This window comes from Siphateles boraxobius, unplaced genomic scaffold, assembly GCF_051911475.1.
Source record: "Siphateles boraxobius isolate OS27281-9 unplaced genomic scaffold, OSU_SipBor_1 12, whole genome shotgun sequence".
NCBI lineage: Eukaryota > Metazoa > Chordata > Actinopteri > Cypriniformes > Leuciscidae > Siphateles > Siphateles boraxobius.
In genome coordinates this window covers 24,080,063-24,097,864 of record NW_027508722.1, presented here as the reverse complement: position 1 = coordinate 24,097,864, position 17,802 = coordinate 24,080,063, and the positions used below count along the sequence as shown (strand labels likewise).

The 17,802-nt window shown below is 37.6% G+C and overlaps 1 protein-coding gene across 4 annotated transcripts in view; it reads left to right on the top strand.

Annotated features, from left to right (window-relative positions):
* The first annotated feature begins 1,076 nt into the window (after positions 1 to 1,076).
* Positions 1,077 to 17,802, top strand: part of abcb4 (ATP-binding cassette, sub-family B (MDR/TAP), member 4) — a 25,477-nt gene continuing 8,751 nt past the window's right edge. For 2 of the 4 annotated variants that reach the window (XM_077213931.1, XM_077213926.1), the window contains exons 1-25: positions 1,077 to 1,191; positions 1,800 to 1,935; positions 2,253 to 2,316; positions 2,589 to 2,757; positions 2,861 to 2,912; positions 3,029 to 3,220; positions 3,301 to 3,472; positions 4,082 to 4,206; positions 4,503 to 4,674; positions 4,918 to 5,031; positions 6,669 to 6,779; positions 6,863 to 6,988; positions 7,081 to 7,284; positions 7,386 to 7,556; positions 7,646 to 7,807; positions 8,211 to 8,372; positions 8,728 to 8,871; positions 8,998 to 9,102; positions 10,463 to 10,540; positions 10,649 to 10,732; positions 11,055 to 11,258; positions 11,351 to 11,451; positions 11,556 to 11,696; positions 15,264 to 15,420; positions 15,733 to 15,930. In XM_077213931.1, the coding sequence (XP_077070046.1) occupies positions 1,874 to 1,935; positions 2,253 to 2,316; positions 2,589 to 2,757; positions 2,861 to 2,912; positions 3,029 to 3,220; positions 3,301 to 3,472; positions 4,082 to 4,206; positions 4,503 to 4,674; positions 4,918 to 5,031; positions 6,669 to 6,779; positions 6,863 to 6,988; positions 7,081 to 7,284; positions 7,386 to 7,556; positions 7,646 to 7,807; positions 8,211 to 8,372; positions 8,728 to 8,871; positions 8,998 to 9,102; positions 10,463 to 10,540; positions 10,649 to 10,732; positions 11,055 to 11,258; positions 11,351 to 11,451; positions 11,556 to 11,696; positions 15,264 to 15,420; positions 15,733 to 15,930 (3,270 nt within the window). In that variant the 5' untranslated portion in view covers positions 1,077 to 1,191; positions 1,800 to 1,873. The remainder of the gene's footprint in view (positions 1,192 to 1,799; positions 1,936 to 2,252; positions 2,317 to 2,588; positions 2,758 to 2,860; positions 2,913 to 3,028; positions 3,221 to 3,300; positions 3,473 to 4,081; positions 4,207 to 4,502; positions 4,675 to 4,917; positions 5,032 to 6,668; positions 6,780 to 6,862; positions 6,989 to 7,080; positions 7,285 to 7,385; positions 7,557 to 7,645; positions 7,808 to 8,210; positions 8,373 to 8,727; positions 8,872 to 8,997; positions 9,103 to 10,462; positions 10,541 to 10,648; positions 10,733 to 11,054; positions 11,259 to 11,350; positions 11,452 to 11,555; positions 11,697 to 15,263; positions 15,421 to 15,732; positions 15,931 to 17,802) is intronic. The other 2 variants (XM_077213935.1, XM_077213941.1) reach the window with 2 other exon arrangements.

The window sequence follows — 17,802 nt, the reverse complement described above, 5'->3', positions numbered from 1 at the left end:
AAGCATCAAACCCGGACAATAATCATGACAAAATATGCTTAGTAATGTCACCTTTGCCACTATTGAGTTTTATTGTATGTTATGTAGCTAACTGGGACACGTGGTACTATATTCACACCTGCAACTCGCATAAACTATAACTGGTCAGATGCTAGTAAAATCTTTTTGTCTCGCCTGACAGAACCATATATACCCCCCCCCACACACACACACACACCCCATTTACAGCCAATAATCCAGTACAGCTTGTTACATTGTTCCTTGTATCTGACCAAGAGAGGGATATGAAATTACCACTCAGACGTTTTCAGTCCAGTTTCTAACCACACAAAATAGATATAGTTTGTATTTTTCCTTTTTTTTTTTACTGACCAAAGTGAACCCATGACCCATCTCAGAAATAACCTTTAGAAAGCAATCTTCATATCATTTATTTCAAAAACAGTACAATCAGTGGCTTGAAAATGTAAATAATACATTTTTCCTTCTTTTTCAATAAATGGACAGGGGAGGGAGGTGAAAGTCTTTAATTACTAAATTTTAGATCAAATTTATAAAATTAAAAGAATTTTGTGTAATGAGGAAAACCATTTGGTAACAAGATTTTGGGACACAAATGTTTTTGGTTTTGTCATTCTAATAAGTTGTTAATAAAATGCTTTTTTTCCCTAAATGATATATTTATTATACATTAGATATCAATGAGGCTGTATCACGACACGTCTTTTTTTGGATTGGATAAAAGAGAAGGTCAGACCTCTGACGTGGGACAGGCCAAAATCACCATGGGGAGTGGGTTATACAGACATGAAATGTGTTTAAAACTACTGTTGATGCTAGCGTAATTTTATATTATATTTGAGTTTACAAAACAAATATATCTCACAACAACAAAAATGTTAATAAAAAAATAATAAAAACGTAATTGGAGACAGTAACGTGCCAAATTCTGAAGATAATCTCAGATATCCATCTTAATGACCTTTCAATCATTAAAGCATCTTAGGGAGGACATCCATGACACATGCAGGTTGTAAATGATGTAATACGCAGTAACATCATAAACTCAAGGATGTATAAACGCGCGCGCGACTGCGCTCTGGCAGAAGCTAGGTCCTCTCTGCGCTCTCGCGCCTCAGCAGAGCACCAGTGTGTGGTGGGAGAGTAGGGTGGGACGACAGCGTCTGAGCGGTATGTATCTTTCATTAAGCTCCTCATATCCTCGAATTTACCATAGTAACTGTCGTTTTCGGACAAAATAGTAGTCACGACTACCTTTATTTTAAACTACTACCTGTGTTGACTTGGGTTTAGCCACCACTGTCATAAAAAGGATTCAACAAAAATGACAAACAGTTTGAAGGCTTCCAATGTGGATAAAGTATACTATCGCAATAAGATTTCAAATCAATTTTGTGATTTTACCTATGGTATTTGAGACATTCTGATAACCACGTTTTAAGGGTCGTAAACGTTATTTAAAACGACAGTATTTAAAGCAACATGGTTTAAAGCCTAATTTCTAGCAATGCTCCCCAACCTTGGATGTTTAAAAGCGCACGATATTTCATTCTGGGACCGGCGAAATTTAGAATTTCAGTTCTCTGGCCGCTTAGGCAATTATAACGCCTTGAAGTTAAAATGTAAGCGAAATGTTTGTGTAATGCTTTTGATGGGTAATCATCTGTGTATGCTATCAGGTTTAATATGTAGGCTATTCAATCTGCCAAATCAAAAGGCTACAGAGTTTATGTTGTCTGTAATTGCGCAGTGTGTTATAGTGTGTTTTTATTTAACAGCACAAAACCACCTGCCCCATCCAGACATTCACTTAAGATTAACACTTACCCGGCCTATCAGCATCGGAGATAAAATGGGCAAGAAATCCAAACTGAAACTGTCAAATGGCAAGGAGGAGGAAAATGGAGATGTAAGGTAAATGTTTTTTTGTTTGTTTTCTTGTTGGTGATATTAAAGGTTACATTGATGTTCTGTTGATGTTTCAACAGCCATTTGTTCAATTACATTTGTTTGAGCTGTAATCATGGATTATGGCTCATGCCCTATGTCCTAGCATAGTATATCTTCTCACGGAAGAGGTAGGCTAGAAAATGTATGTAGTCAAAGAGGTTAACTATGTAATTGCAAAAAAAAAAAAAAACCCACACAAAAAAACGGTAACTAGTTACATGCAGATAATTTCAAATGTACTTTTTTAAACCTTAAAACTTAATTGTGTTTTTTTCTTTCAGCAGTGAGAAAAATGGAAAGAAAGAGGAGAAAGAAAAGATGGAGATGGTGGGACCATTACAGATAGTGAGTGGAATATATTATTATTATTATTATTATTTGTGAAATCAATAATAATGTAACTATCATACATTAAAACATTTTAAATACATTTTAAATACTCTAAAGACTGAGTCTGTAACCACAACCAAATAATACAATTAAACTGAATAAGCCTTAAAAATGCATGTGGTGGATAATTAATTTTGTTTGATTATGTAATTGTTTAATTTTTGTTATTTAATTAAATTTTTACTCAAAGAATAACTTTTTCTCAAAGAAGTGTGTCCTTTTGTCAGTTTCGTTATGCAGATAGTGTCGATATTTTTCTGATGCTGCTTGGCACAATCATGTCCATGGCCAATGGGGCAGTACTTCCTCTCATGGTTATTGTATTTGGAGACATGACAAACAGCTTTGTGGACGATACAATATTAGAGAATTTAAAGAATGCCACCCTTCCACCCAGTGAGTGTATAATCTGTATGCCTCATCACTGTACTGTTGTTACACAGGGAATCTGTAAGGTTTTTAAAAAACTAACAATAACATGCGGTCTTTTAATCTCTAGACTTCACCCTCCCACAGACCAGTAATGAGACTTTGGGGGAGCAGATGACAAGGTTAGACCACTGTTTTTTGTATTGGAACACTGCCATTTTCCTTCATATTTCATGTTTTAATTGAATTAATTTAAAAGTCTTTCTGAGTGTCTGATAGTCGTGTTTCTCCTTCTCAGGCATGCTATATACTACAGCATCATGGGATTTGTAGTCTTGGTGGCGGCATATATGCAGGTGGCCTTTTGGACTCTTGCTGCTGGACGTCAGGTGAAGAGACTTAGAAAGACGTTCTTCCACTCAATCATGAAACAAGAGATTGGCTGGTTTGATGTCAATGAGACAGGACAGCTCAACACACGCCTCGCAGAGTATGACATGCAATAAAAGTCATTATCTAGGTTTTACACACAATTGCATATATATACCACTCTTCTTTTTTCCTCTCCAGTGATGTTTACAAAATAAATGAAGGCATTGGAGATAAGCTTGGCATGCTGCTTCAGAATCTCACCACCTTTTTCGTTGGCATCATCATTGGCTTTGTCAAAGGCTGGAAACTGACCCTCGTCATCCTCGCTGTTAGCCCTTTACTCGGGATCTCAGCCGCTATCATCGCAAAGGTGGGATGATAAGGAATGTAGAGACCCACATGGTGCCCCATAACACAATCACAATGACTCATGTTGAAGTACATTTATTATAGTACTCTTCTAACTAGCTAGAAAAGAGAATACAATTCATTTTGTTCAATCAAGGATAAATATATAGAGAGAGAGGGAAGGGAGAAGGAGAGAGAAAAAGAGGAATTATAAACAGCATTTATTTGATTTCTATTTCAAATACCGATTTTAAATTAAAAATTCCTGCCATCACAGGAATAAATAACATTTTAAATATGTTAAAATAGTTATTTAAAATGTTAATATTATTTCACAATCTTACTGTTTTTACTGTAATTTTGATCCAATAAATGCAGCCTTGGGGAGCAAAAGATCTGTTTTCAAAAGATCTGAAAGAGCACCAAACATCTTTCAAAAACATTAAAAGAATTGTATGTTTGTGGTGTGTATATAATATATATACAAAACAAAATGTATGGCTTAAAAATTATGTCATGGAAGTACGTAATTGTCACAAAGAGAGATAGGCTAATGAGGGACAAAAATTAAATGGTTAATAATATTATTTTAAATCAATGAAAAAACAACAATTTATCCCTGTCTCATTAGGTGATGACATCATTCACGTCGATGGAGCAGACGGCCTATGCCAAGGCTGGAGCAGTCGCTGAGGAAGTGCTGTCAGCCATCAGAACTGTCTTTGCCTTTGGTGGACAGAAGAAAGAGATATTGAGGTGTTTTTTTTAAATCATCCTGTTTAGAATGTTAGAATGTCAATTTGTCTCAGTGATGACAAACATGAACTCTAATGTATCCTAAAACAATTTAAATTTAACCAAACCAGCTCACCTGCCAAATCAGTTTTAGCACTTTATGGTTTGGTCCTAAAAGTTTCAGTCTGTTGTTGTCGCAAAATGTGAATAGGAAAAATTATGGGGTAGATGGTGGGGGATTTTCTATTCAGTGTGATCATTATAGTTTTTTTTGAATCCGTATAATAAGTATGTGCCTTTTTATCTGTTTTTCAAAGGTATCACAAAAACTTAGAGGATGCCAAGAACGTTGGTATAAGGAAGGCCATCACTGTGAACATTGCTATGGGCTTCACATTCTTCATGATCTATATGTCCTATGCATTGGCCTTTTGGTATGGCAGCACTCTTATCCTGGCTGGAGAGTATGATGTCGGTATACTTTTAACGGTGAGCCACAGCAGGTTATGTCAAACACATTACTTCAGAAACTCTTTGGTCTTCTATTTAAAGCCCACAGTCACATTGGTTCAGAATTTGGTCATATGTCAAATATTGTAGGATAAAAAAGAAAAAATCCCAGATTACATCATAAATAGCAAGTGGTTATGTTTTCTTTATGGGAACTTACAGACCCATGCATATTTAACAATCTGCTTTAACACGAGTGCATTCTCTGTTCCTCTATTTCAGGTTTTCTTCTCCGTCCTGATTGGAGCTTTCGGCATCGGTCAAACGTCTCCTAACATCCAGTCCTTCTCTAGTGCAAGAGGGGCTGCCCACAAAGTTTTCCAGATCATTGATCATGTGAGTGAACTCATTGTTAGCTAATCAGAAATTCTTCCAGGATATTATAATTCATAATGTTGGAAGAAAAAACAATTGTCCTCAATGCAGTTTCATAATATAATTTCTATCTGGGTTGTTAGACAGGATATTAATATTTTATTCTCTGCATTAAGGAGTAAAAAAAAACTTTAAACCTGAACTCTGACCGTTCAACCATATAAACTTTTATTGACGTTTCATGTCTTTTTCAGATTGAATACTCCTACAATAATTGTCATAACACAATATATCCATCCATGTCTTTTAAAAGGCTTGAGGCCAAGAATTTAACTAATTAATAAGATGGTATAAGTATAAACGGAGCTCCCATGTTCATGAGCCTCATTCAAATCTGAGGCCATTTTGTACACAAATACTTTACCACTTTTGTACATGTTACTGTTAAAAAGTTTTTGGTCGGTAAGATTTTCTTTCTAATGTTTTTGAAATAAGTCTCTCCTAAAAATACAGTGAAAACAGTAATACTGTAAAATATTATCACAAGTAAAAATAACTCTTTTCTATTTTAAAATGTAATTTATTCCTTAGATGGCAAAGCTGAATTTTCAATGGCCAGTACTGTCGTATGATCCTATGATCCTGTCGTATGATAAATCATTCTAATATGTTGATTTGATGCTCAAGAAACATTCTGGGTTCTTTGATGAACAGAACATTTAAAAGACCATCATTTATTTGAAATAGAAATATTTTTTAATATTATAAATGTCTTTACTTTCAATTCTACAGAAAAAAAAACTTCCTGAAGGGTAGTGTAAATAAGTACAAATGTTTACATTTATGAATTTCAAGAATTGATACCTGCCATACAAATTTGCAGCCATTTCTTTTCAGCCAATGAATTTGAAGATACTCATGCAATCATGAATCCCTGGACAAGTTGTAGAAAATCCATTTGTTGAAATGTTGGGAAACCTGGCTTTTAAAGCTTATTGTATTGTTTCCTGACTTTGTTGTTCGATAGCTCCAGATGTATTCTGGCCATTGTTATATCCTTTCAGCTGTCCTGTCCTGTCTTTTACAGTACAGATCATTTAGCCAATCCCACCCAAGTGAAAGTACAGTACATCTACATCTCCTTTCTCCTTCAGAAAGTGCAGCTCATTTAGCTCACTTTAGTGTTCTGAACATTTGAACATGACAGAACGTCAGAACTGTTTTATATTTAACTTCTGTCCATTTTTCCAAGAAGGAAAAGCCTGGACAATCAAAACACATACGCATAGCACTAAACTCGTCTTTTATTTAGACTAAGATGGTCAAGTTTAAACAAACACCACACACACGGTAAGCAGACAACCGCTTTGAGATAAAATCCAGAGACAAAAATGTGCGCACAAATAATCCAGAGCCAAGTTGCATAACTTCCCCTCATTGTTTTAGCAGCATGAAATATGGTCAGGTCTCAGGATCAGAGGTGGTTCCCTGCTGAGATGCAATGAATAGAAGACCATGGGGAATCATTTTTCACTTGTGTAGAGCAATTAGTGTGTTATTGACGTCTATTAGTCTGAATGAGGTTTGATTGTGAATTTACCTCTATCCTTTACTGGAATTTGTATTTTAAATCTCACAATCTTTTTTTTCACCAACAGGAACCCAACATCAACAGTTTCTCCGAGGAAGGTTACAAACTCGATGTTGTAAAAGGAAACATAGAGTTCAAAAACATTCACTTCAGATATCCGTCACGACAGGATGTTAAAGTAGGAACATCAACTGATTTAGAAAAAAAAAAACTTTGACAGAATGAAATGACTCTAGCTATGGCTCTCTTTTGGCTGTGTAGGTCCTGAATGGAATGAATCTTAAAGTCATGAGTGGACAGACCATTGCTTTAGTTGGCAGCAGTGGGTGTGGGAAAAGCACAACAGTCCAGCTGCTACAACGCTTCTATGACCCACAAGAAGGAACAGTAAGTAGAAAGAGAGGCAGAGAGGTATGAACTATTAGAACTTTCTGTCCTTCATCCAACCTTTTTTTTTCTCTTTTCCTCTAACTCATCAGGTTACTATTGACGGTCATGATATTCGGTCTCTGAACGTTCGAAGTCTGAGAGAACTGATTGGGGTAGTCAGTCAGGAGCCAGTGCTGTTTGCCACCACCATCTCAGAAAACATCCGCTATGGTCGCCAAGATGTCACCCAAGAGGAGATTGAGCAGGCTGCACGCGAAGCCAATGCCTACGACTTCATCATGAAGCTCCCTAATGTAGGACCCTGCAAAATAATTCTTATGTATAAGGTGATAATTTGATCTGATAACAAAGATTGATCAGGTATGCTCTGACCAATATCTCTGGCCATTTTCAGAAATTTGAGACGCCGGTTGGAGACAGGGGCACCCAGATGAGTGGTGGACAAAAGCAGCGTATTGCTATTGCACGAGCACTTGTGCGCAATCCAAAAATCCTCCTCCTTGATGAGGCTACGTCTGCTCTGGATGCCGAGAGTGAGACCATTGTGCAAGCAGCGTTAGATAAGGTAATATAACAATATAGCAGTCCAGAAAAGTCTGGAAATACTGAAAATTGTTTGTGTATATTTATATCAATTTTTTTACATCTGAAAAGGTGAGGCTGGGCAGAACCACCATTATAGTGGCTCACCGGCTGTCCACTATTCGGAACGCTGATGTCATCGCTGGATTCCAGAATGGTGAAATAGCAGAACTGGGCACACATGACGAACTGATGGAGAGAAAGGGAATCTACCATAGTCTTGTTAATATGCAGGTTAGAAACCCAGGTTAGAAACCACACATGTACACACTTGAGCTCCATATGCAACTGAAGCCCGTTACCATTGAAACACTGGAGCTTTGTGGCAGCACTCTTACATATGGTGGAGCTGCAACCCAGGACCAGTTCAAGTTCTGGCTTGAGAGCCTTTCCGGGTCCTGTTCCCTCTCTCTTCTCCCAATGTTTCCTGTTTCTCCTCCTACTGTACTTTCATTAAAGGTTAAAAAATACAATTTTAAACATGAAACAGCATTAACCACATTGAGTCTGTAATTTTTAATCAAAATGTCACAACTTGATCTTCTGTTCCGATAACATACTGATGCATGACAACACTGGCAAAATGTGTTCAGAATGTAAATGGGGTCAAATTTGAGTTCCTGTTTTTACATCACAGATGTTTAAGAGCTCAGAGGACACAGAGGAGGACAAAGAGGAGATGACTATGGATGAGAAGAGTCCTTCAGTCACCTCTCTAAATGATCACACACTCTTCAGACAGAAATCCAGAAGTGTCTCAGAAAAAGATCAGCAGGATGAAAAGAAACAGATAGAGGAAGTAAGAAACTGAGGCTATACTATAATTGCCTAAATTTATCAATTAATTCATCAATTTAATTCCTTTTAATAGCTTTATTTTTATACATCCAATTCAAATCAAACCAAAATGGGATAGTTTAAAAAAGTTCCATAAATCTATCTGTCTGGTGACATTATGTGTATATATTTATTTATATATATATATATATATATATATATATATATATATATATATATATATATATATATATATATATATATTTCTCTGTGAGTGTCATCTTCATAAATTAGATTAAATTGAAATCATTCCATTGATTTGCTTGTAATAATTTTACATACTTCTTTTCATATTTTATTTTCGTACTTCTCTGTAGGAAAAGGTTCCAAACATCTCCTTCCTTAAAATCCTGAAACTGAATAAACCGGAATGGCCGTATATGGTGGTTGGAGTTTTATGTGCCACCATCAACGGAGGCATGCAGCCCGCATTTGCTGTCATTTTCTCTAAAATCATTGCTGTATGTTGTACAAGAAAATTATTTCTTAATAATTACCATTTTTGACAGTCTACAATATTGAGACATTACTCCTCATACATTTATACTCCTCACACACACTCATACTTTCCTTTCTTTCCTCTGTAGGTGTTTGCTGAGTTAGATCAGACTGTTGTTAGGCAGAGGTCTGAACTCTACTCACTGCTGTTTGCTGGCATTGGAGTTGTGTCCTTTTTCACTCTGTTCTTACAGGTTTGTTTTTACATTTGAATACACACAATGCCCTTTAACCAACTTTCACACTAAATGAAGATTGTAGAATTTGCCTAAGACAACCTATATAATACATTTCTTGGGTGCCATCTTAATACATATTCAATTCAAAGGCCAGAGATGAAGAAGGTAAACATTTCTTGTGATCTTTCTTATCTAAAAGCTGATGACTGTTGTGAAATACCACTTTGTCTACACCAATGAATAGCAGACATGGCTGTCAATTATTTGCTTCTTCAAACTACCAATGCTAAAGATTTGAAATGCTGAATGATTACATTTAACTTTTGTAGAAATAAAAAAGTAAAAAGAAACAGAAATTATCAGAAAAAGTCAATTTAAATGTACTAAAAATAGGTTTTTAATTTTAAGTGTATTATAATATTTATAATATACAGTATATGTTGCAAAAGCTTCATATTTAAAAAATATTTATTGTTCTTTTATTCCTCAACAATAAAGAGTCCTGAAAAAAAGGATCAGTTTCAACAAAAATATTAAGCAGCACAACTGTTTTCAACATTGATAATATTAAGAAATGCTTTTTATGCACCAAATCAGCATATTGGAGTGATTTCTGAAGGATCATGTGACACTGGAGACTAGAGTAATGATGCTGAAAATTCAGCTATGCCACCACAGAAATAAATTACATTTTTAAAATGTATTAAAAACAAAACTGCTATTTTAATTTGCAAATGTATTTCACAATATTAGTTTTACTGTATATTTGATCAAATAAGACACTTATTTCAAAAACTTTTGAACTGTAATGTAATAAAAATGATCCTGACATCAGTTATTTACCTTTACATTTTTTTTAGATGAAAGTGTGGATCAGCAAATAAAAATACTATGATAAATGACAGAAAATACCAAACACTTTAGTCAATACTTTTTTAATGGTTTATCAACTTTCCATTCCTCCGCTGCGTGATTCTAGCCACCACCGGATTGTTGTCAGCGCGAAACACATTTTTGAGCACATGAATGCTGATTCTGGTCAGTGCTTGATTCTAGTCATTGCTTGAGCGCTGGTCTATGACTGGGAAAATAATAGTCGATGCAAAAGAAACGATACATAGCTTATATGTCGCATTAAACTGGCAGATTGTTGTAGGCAATTATTTTGCAAGTAATTACATGTTTAATCTTGTCTTGGCTGGATCTTTGGTGTGAACTCTTGAACGCCATGAACACCCGAACGCCCCTCTTTGAAAAATCTTGCTTCCAATGCCCCCCTGTTGTTCTCTGAACGCCCCGTTGAGAACCACTAGTCTAAATGGTCTCATTCTGGTGTAATTTTCACTTTTTTCTTTTCAATATTTCAATATTTTAGGGTTACACTTTTGGGAAAGCTGGTGAGATACTGACCATGCGACTGAGGTTTAAAGCTTTCAATGCCATGATGAGACAGGTGAGATAATAATTGGCATAGACCAGTCATCTGAAGGTCAACCCCAAAAAACCTATTCATGATTGTCTGTTGATGGAGAGTAGTACAACACCTGTCTGTGTATTTTAGGACCTGAGCTGGTATGATGACACTAAGAACAGTGTGGGTGCGCTGACCACCAGGCTGGCTGCAGATACAGCTCAAGTACAGGGCGTAAGTCTCACTCTATCTACAGAGAGTAACACATAGTCCTACATAGAACTTTGTGCCTATCTCCTAAATTGATACCCATGTCAGTAACAAAGAAGTTCATAACTATTGGTGATATTCTGTTTACTTACTCTTTTACTTTATTTTTGTGAAAGTGTAAATTTTTATGGTGTACACTAAGTAAAATATTCGTCATTAAATAAAAAAATGTAATTGTATAATTGTTTAAATTTAAATGAAATGTTTTGTTTCCTATAAATTCAAATTGGTACCTATTTAACACAGTAGCTCATCACAAACGGCACCATGACTTAATATCCGACAGGCAACTGGAGTGAGAATGGCAACACTGGCACAGAACGTGGCCAACCTGGGCACCGCCATTATTATCTCATTTGTGTACGGCTGGCAGTTGACCCTCCTCATTCTCTCCATTGTGCCAATCATGGCTGTGGCTGGAGCCATCCAGATGAAGTTACTGGCAGGACATGCTCTAAAAGACAAGAAAGAGCTTGAGCATGCTGGGAAGGTGAACATTTAATGCGTATACTTTAATGTGGCTCAACTTAAATCAACTGTTTTATTTCACTATGTTGTCAACAATGTATTTTTCCCATTTAGATTGCAACAGAAGCCATTGAGAATATACGCACTGTGGTTTCATTGACCAGGGAAAGCAAGTTTGAGAGTCTGTATGAGGAGAACTTAGTTGTGCCCTACAAGTATGTTTTAATTGACTAATAATAATTCTGTAAATGTCTGTTATATATCTGTTAGGATTAAAAATGAGCTTGTGAGATAATTGATGTTTGTCTGATTTCCCTAGAAACGCTAAGAAAAAAGCACATGTTTTCGGCCTGACGTTCTCTTTCTCTCAAGCGATGATCTATTTTGCTTATGCTGGCTGTTTCAAGTTCGGCTCTTGGCTCATTGAACAGAAGCTAATGACCTTCGAGGGCGTCTTCCTGTAAGTAGCTCGATACATGACTGTTATGAGACCCACTCACAGCAGACTGAGGAGTATGTGAAGAAAAGACTCCACAGTCGTATTAAAATGATCCAGAGTAGTTTTGCGTGTCTGTCACAGGTAGTTCAAATGTGAGTGAGATCAGGTAGTAGAGACACATGTGGAATATGTCCACACTCAAGCTAAAACACGCTGAAGTACAGGTGTCTGGTGGGAGTGGACTGGAAGGTCCAAAGGCTGCTGTTTTCTACAGTATCAGTTAATGATTATAGAAAGAAAAGTCCAACAAAAAAAAAACAGATGTGCCATGAATGTAGATGGTCTCAAAGAAAACATACGGATGAGGCTGGTGATCCATTACATTTGCAGATAAAGGATTCATGGTATCTAAAAAGAGGACTTTCAAACAGAGAGATAGTTAAAACTTAGAATTGGAGGCTATGGGTAGACACTGCTATTTAATCAATCAGTTATTAAGAGAACTAAAAAAGATGATGAAATGGGGCTACATATACATCATATATGCAATGTAATCTGACTGATAATAACTGGAATAATGAGCTGGGAAAACATCAGTATTTTCATTCACTCAATACTGTAATTTGTATTTTTCTTTAGTTTAGTAAGCTTAATTGCAGTCACAAGTTTTGCTGTGTGTATTGGTGCCTTTTTGTGCCAGAGCTGCCAACTTTTGAGTTTAGCTTGGCGTGAGACTTCTCCAACTGGGGGAGAGACGACTGTCTGCACACGCAAGGTCTCTCGCTCGCTCACGTCTCTGCTGTGCGCGCGCGCGGTTTGAAGCACAATATCTGTCTCGCATGCACGCTCGCTCTAGATAGATTACGGGTTATTTTAACTAATTTGCGGTATAACTAGTCGATCACAAGTGGCTCAACAGGTAGATATATAGATAAACTCATCTTTAAGGCATTTGACCGACCGGGTTGACACTTCAGCGTGAGAAATCGGGGGGGTGGCGTGAGAATTGGGTCAATTGCGTGAGTCTCACACTCAATGCCTGTCGTGCTGATACATGTCACCCCCTTTAAGGTACAATGTCTGAGCCATTAGGTGCACATTGTCCTCCAGAACGGTTCAATTGTCCTTGGCAGTGACGTGCGCAACAAGCACAGTATAGTGAGTGCCATGATATTGATGTGAAAAATACAGTGAAGATGGACTTATCAGAGAACAATACATGTCTCACATTGTCCACAGCCCAAGATTTGCACTGTTGGCACTAATGAAACCGACATTTGGCATTGGCACGAGTAACCAAAGGTTTGGCTATAGCAGCCCGACCATGAATATTGACCATGTGCAGTTCCCAACACACAGTTTTGGTGAAAACAGGAGAGTCAAGGTGCAAATTTAATCCTTCAGTGAGTTGGGCAGCAGTGGTTTTATGTATTTTTTGGATACAATCCAGGGCTGCGTTTCCCAAAAGCATTGTACGCCTAAGAAGATTGTGAAAACGATCGTAAGAATGTTCTTAATATTACGGTCTGTTTCCCAAAAGCATCGTAACTTAAGTAGCACTTGAAAAATTATCGTAGATCTACGAGTGCTCTGGAGTAATCGTAAATCCCCAAGTGCATCGTACGAAGACAGAGTTATGAGGTCACCTGCAGGACAACCGGCACATTACACATTTAACTTTTTTCAAGTGCAATGTGATTATAATATGAGGTTTTGATTGTACTTTATTGTACACTTTATTACTCGTTTTTTGTTTGAATGAATTTATAAATAAAATAATTAAAAAGGGCAGAAAACAACAACAAAAAAAGAAATAATTTAATCTAAATTAAATGAATGAACAAAAAAATTATAAAAGGTGTAATATGCTTCAAAGACTGGGGAAATAGGATGAACTAAAAAAATATGTCAATGACTTGCTGACATGCACGAAAACCTGCCATGTAGTCTGTTTCTTGGTTTGCCCCATGCCATGTGGTCCCATGCCATCTTTGTCCTTCTCTACCTCTTCATCCTCCTCCCTGTTAAGTAAGGACACTCTCATATGTCCTGACTACAACAACAAACATTCTCAAATTATCATGTTCTCAACATTCTCAAACTGCTGAGATGTTGTGGCTGCAGTCTGGACAACAGAAGATGGAGGCTGAGGCCTCGGAGGGTTGTTTGGAGGACTGGGAGATAGTAGATGCTGGGAGATGGCAGATGAAACTGATGGTTCCTCTGAGCATGAAGGACCTGACCAGGCTCAGGTTGAGTTACCCCTACTCCTCCATGGATGTCAATACCACCACAAATGCCATCTGAAGCACTTGTGCCAAGTATTGACAAGGCCTTTTCTTCCTCTGCTGTGAGAAGGGGGAAGCATTGGTCCCACCACCTGTTTTATTAAATGTTGTCCTCTGCAGTGCCCTTTTCCTTCTAGCAAGGCTGGCAAAGTCCTGCCACTTCTTCCTGACCTCCTTCCCTGAACTTTTAATGCCCCTAGTTGCAGTCGGTTTTGTAGCAATAATCTCCCAGATTTTTTGTTTTTATTTTATTTGTATGACTGCCCTTAAACCTGCTGAATAAAATATGTTGTATAGCTCCACCTCCTCTAAAATGACATTAATCTCCTCTTTTAAAAAAAAATATTTTCTTTGTTTTTTTTGGTTCAGCCAGTTTGCTGGTGTCTCCAACCATATGTTTGTGCTTTTAGAGATTATTGGCCTCGTAGAAAATGCACATCAGATGAAAACAATTAGGCTTTACATTTCAAAATACATCTCGTAAAAGTGCTACAATTACGAGCGTGACATTTCAGCACTTGACAAACGGACAGCGACTCTAAGTAGCACTTAAAGCACAGCTGCGCACGATCGTGCTAAGTGCGTTTTTGTGGAACGCACGTGAAATGAACACGGACGTTCGTAAAGTCGCTCGTAGAAAATGCTCGTAAGTGCTAAGATCCATCGTTATCGGGAAACACAGCCCTGGTTAGTACCTGGACATCCTTTTCAGACATTTTCCTCTTGCGTCGACAGTTACTACCTTGGATACCGTAGCTCTCGATACACCAGAAAGACTTGCTGTCCTGGTCACAGATGAGCCAGCGAGACACTCACAAACATTTTGTCCTCTTTTGAACTCTGATATGTCTCCCATTATGTTGTGTGGATTTCAGTATTTTATATTTTATGTACAGACACACTCTGCTAATTCAATTTTCATTCTCTGCTCTGAGTACATTACTGATGTAATGTAAAATCAGTGAAGTTTGGCCACCAGGCCGCACATATAGGCGTGAAACCTCCAACACTATATTGGCCAGTGTTTCAGCTTCATTGTCCAAATCCTGGATGTTTTAGTCATTTTGTTTTTGTTGTTGTTTTAAATATGTCTATATAGTTTTTATTTATTAGTTTTAGTTATTTTAGTACTTCAAGTGAAAACTAAAAGAAAATGTTGTCTTGGCAAATATTTTTTTAAATATATATTTTATTTTATTTCAGTTAACGTTTATTTAGTTTCAAGTAACGAATTTTTTTTTTTTTATTGTTTTAGTTAACGATAATAACCATGGGTAATATATCTCTTTCTGTCTCTCAGTGTGATCTCAGCTATTGTGTATGGAGCAATGGCTGTTGGAGAGGCAAACTCCTTCACTCCAAACTACGCCAAGGCCAAGATGTCTGCTTCTCATGTACTGATGCTCATCAACAGAGTCCCAGCCATTGACAACGCCTCAGAGAATGGAGACAAGCCGGTATTTCTTTCTTACATACATTTGAACTCCAGGGTATACAGTATTACCAACAAGAGATAAAAATGTTTTAAACTATAGTGAGTCTTACCTCTAGGCAAGATCTCAGAGTTCCTAGAAGCCTGTCATGATTAACTGTCCCAGGCATCAGTCCTGGAAATTAATCATTTATCGGTTCTGCAGCTCCATACTAACCTAGGATGTAATAAGCACTCAGACAGAGCTGGACTCGGCTCACCGTAAATATCCTGTGTCATGTCAAGACTAGTATATACACGTGTGCACTAATGTGGCTGTATCCTGTGATTTCTGCAGGATAAATTTGAAGGGAATGTGGGTTTTGAAGATGTGCGTTTTAACTACCCGGCCCGGCCGGATGTACCAGTGCTACAGGGGCTCAGGCTCCGGGTGAAGAAGGGACAAACTCTCGCCCTGGTGGGCAGCAGTGGCTGTGGCAAGAGCACCACCATCCAGCTACTGGAGAGATTTTATGACCCTCAGCAAGGCAAAGTGGTAGGTGAAAACACAGATGGACAAGTAGCTCAGAGGCCACATTTTATAGCCTCTTTTTTTCCCCACATTTTATATAATGACATTTATTGATTTGCTAAGCTCTTTTCTCAGGTACCTCAATTGATATGTAGCTTTACGGTCTCTAATCACTGATCCTGCTCGGCGAAATGTCACTCATGCACATACACTGTTATACAATACACGCACACTAAATACCCAAACGTCAACATTTTATTACCTCGCTCAAGGTCAATGATAAGGTAACTTATTACCAATACGGCAGGCCAGAAAAAGGAAACCCAGACATGTGCATCAAAGGATGGTTCTCTTTCACCTGCATACTTCAGGTCCATATGTCCTTATGACTGTCATATAACACAGACCTGTTTAAATGCCATTAACAATGTTTCAGGTGATTCAATCAAAAGTGGACAGTGCTTAAAAGTGTAAACGGGTCCTTATTTTTTGTGATCCAATCGATCAAACCACATTCCAAGGCAGTCAAAAAAAAAAATGTGACCACACTCAGGGGCGGCGTTTGCGTATGGCAGAGTATGGCAGTTGCCAGACCCTAGCAGTCAGAGTTCAGATAAAACATCACCTTTAAATATGAAACCGGCTCTTCCCAGTATTATCTGCGCAGCGTCAAAACAAAAGCAGAAGACAACGTGTGTATATTTATTGATAGATCGTTATGATATACTCTCACCTGAAGGATTATTAGGAACACCTGTTCAATTTCTCATTAATGCAATTATCTAATCAACCAATCACATGGCAGTTGCCTCAATGCATTTAGGGGTGTGGTCCTGGTCAAGACAATCTCCTGAACTCCAAACTGAATGTCAGAATGGGAAAGAAAGGTGATTTAAGCAATTTTGAGCGTGGCATGGTTGTTGGTGCCAGACGGGCCGGAGTGTTTCAGAATCTGCTCAGTTACTGGGATTTTCACGCACAACCATTTCTAGGGTTTACAAAGAATGGTGTGAAAAGGGAAAAACTTCCAGTATGCGGCAGTCCTGTGGGTGAAAATGCCTTGTTGATGCTAGAGGTCAGAAGAGAATGGGCCGACTGATTCAAGCTGATAGAAGAGTAACTTTGACTGCTGCATACCTCGGTTGTAAAGAGTGGTTATTTCAAAGCATTTGTGAAGCCACAACACATACAACCTTGAGGCTGATGGGCTACAACAGCAGAAGACCCCACCGGGTACCACTCAACTCCACTACAAATAGTAAAAAGAGGCTACAATTTGCAAGAGCTCACTAAAATTGGGCAGTTGAAGACTGGAAAAATGTTGCCTGGTCTGATGAGTCTCGATTTCTGTTGAGACATTTAAATGGTAGAGTCAGAATTTGGCGTAAACAGAATGAGAACATGGATCCATCATGCCTTGTTACCTCTGTGCATCCCACAAATCTCCATCAACTGCAAGATGCTATCCTATCAAAAAAGTCTATATTTCTAAAGAATGCTTTCAGCACCTTGTTGAATCAATGCCACGTAGAATTAAGGCAGTTCTGAAGGCGAAAGGCGAAAGGCGGTCAAACACAGTATTAGTATGGTGTTCCTAATAATCCTTTAGGTGAGTGTATATGCATCTGTGTAGTTCTTGTTTGTCATAAATGCAGTTTATATAATATGATGCTGGAGCAATTCAACACGGTTTCCACTGTAAAATCTGGGTTTATTTATTTATTTATGAAATCCCTCTCATCCAAATGGCATGATACTTCGTGATTTTTCCTACTCTTGCTATACTTCATACTTCAGTGCAATAAAATTGCTAAAATAATTGCATTAATATTAATTTGATAATAAATCCAAAGGCAAAATACGCGATAATGACTTCACGATGAGCGTTGATGATCT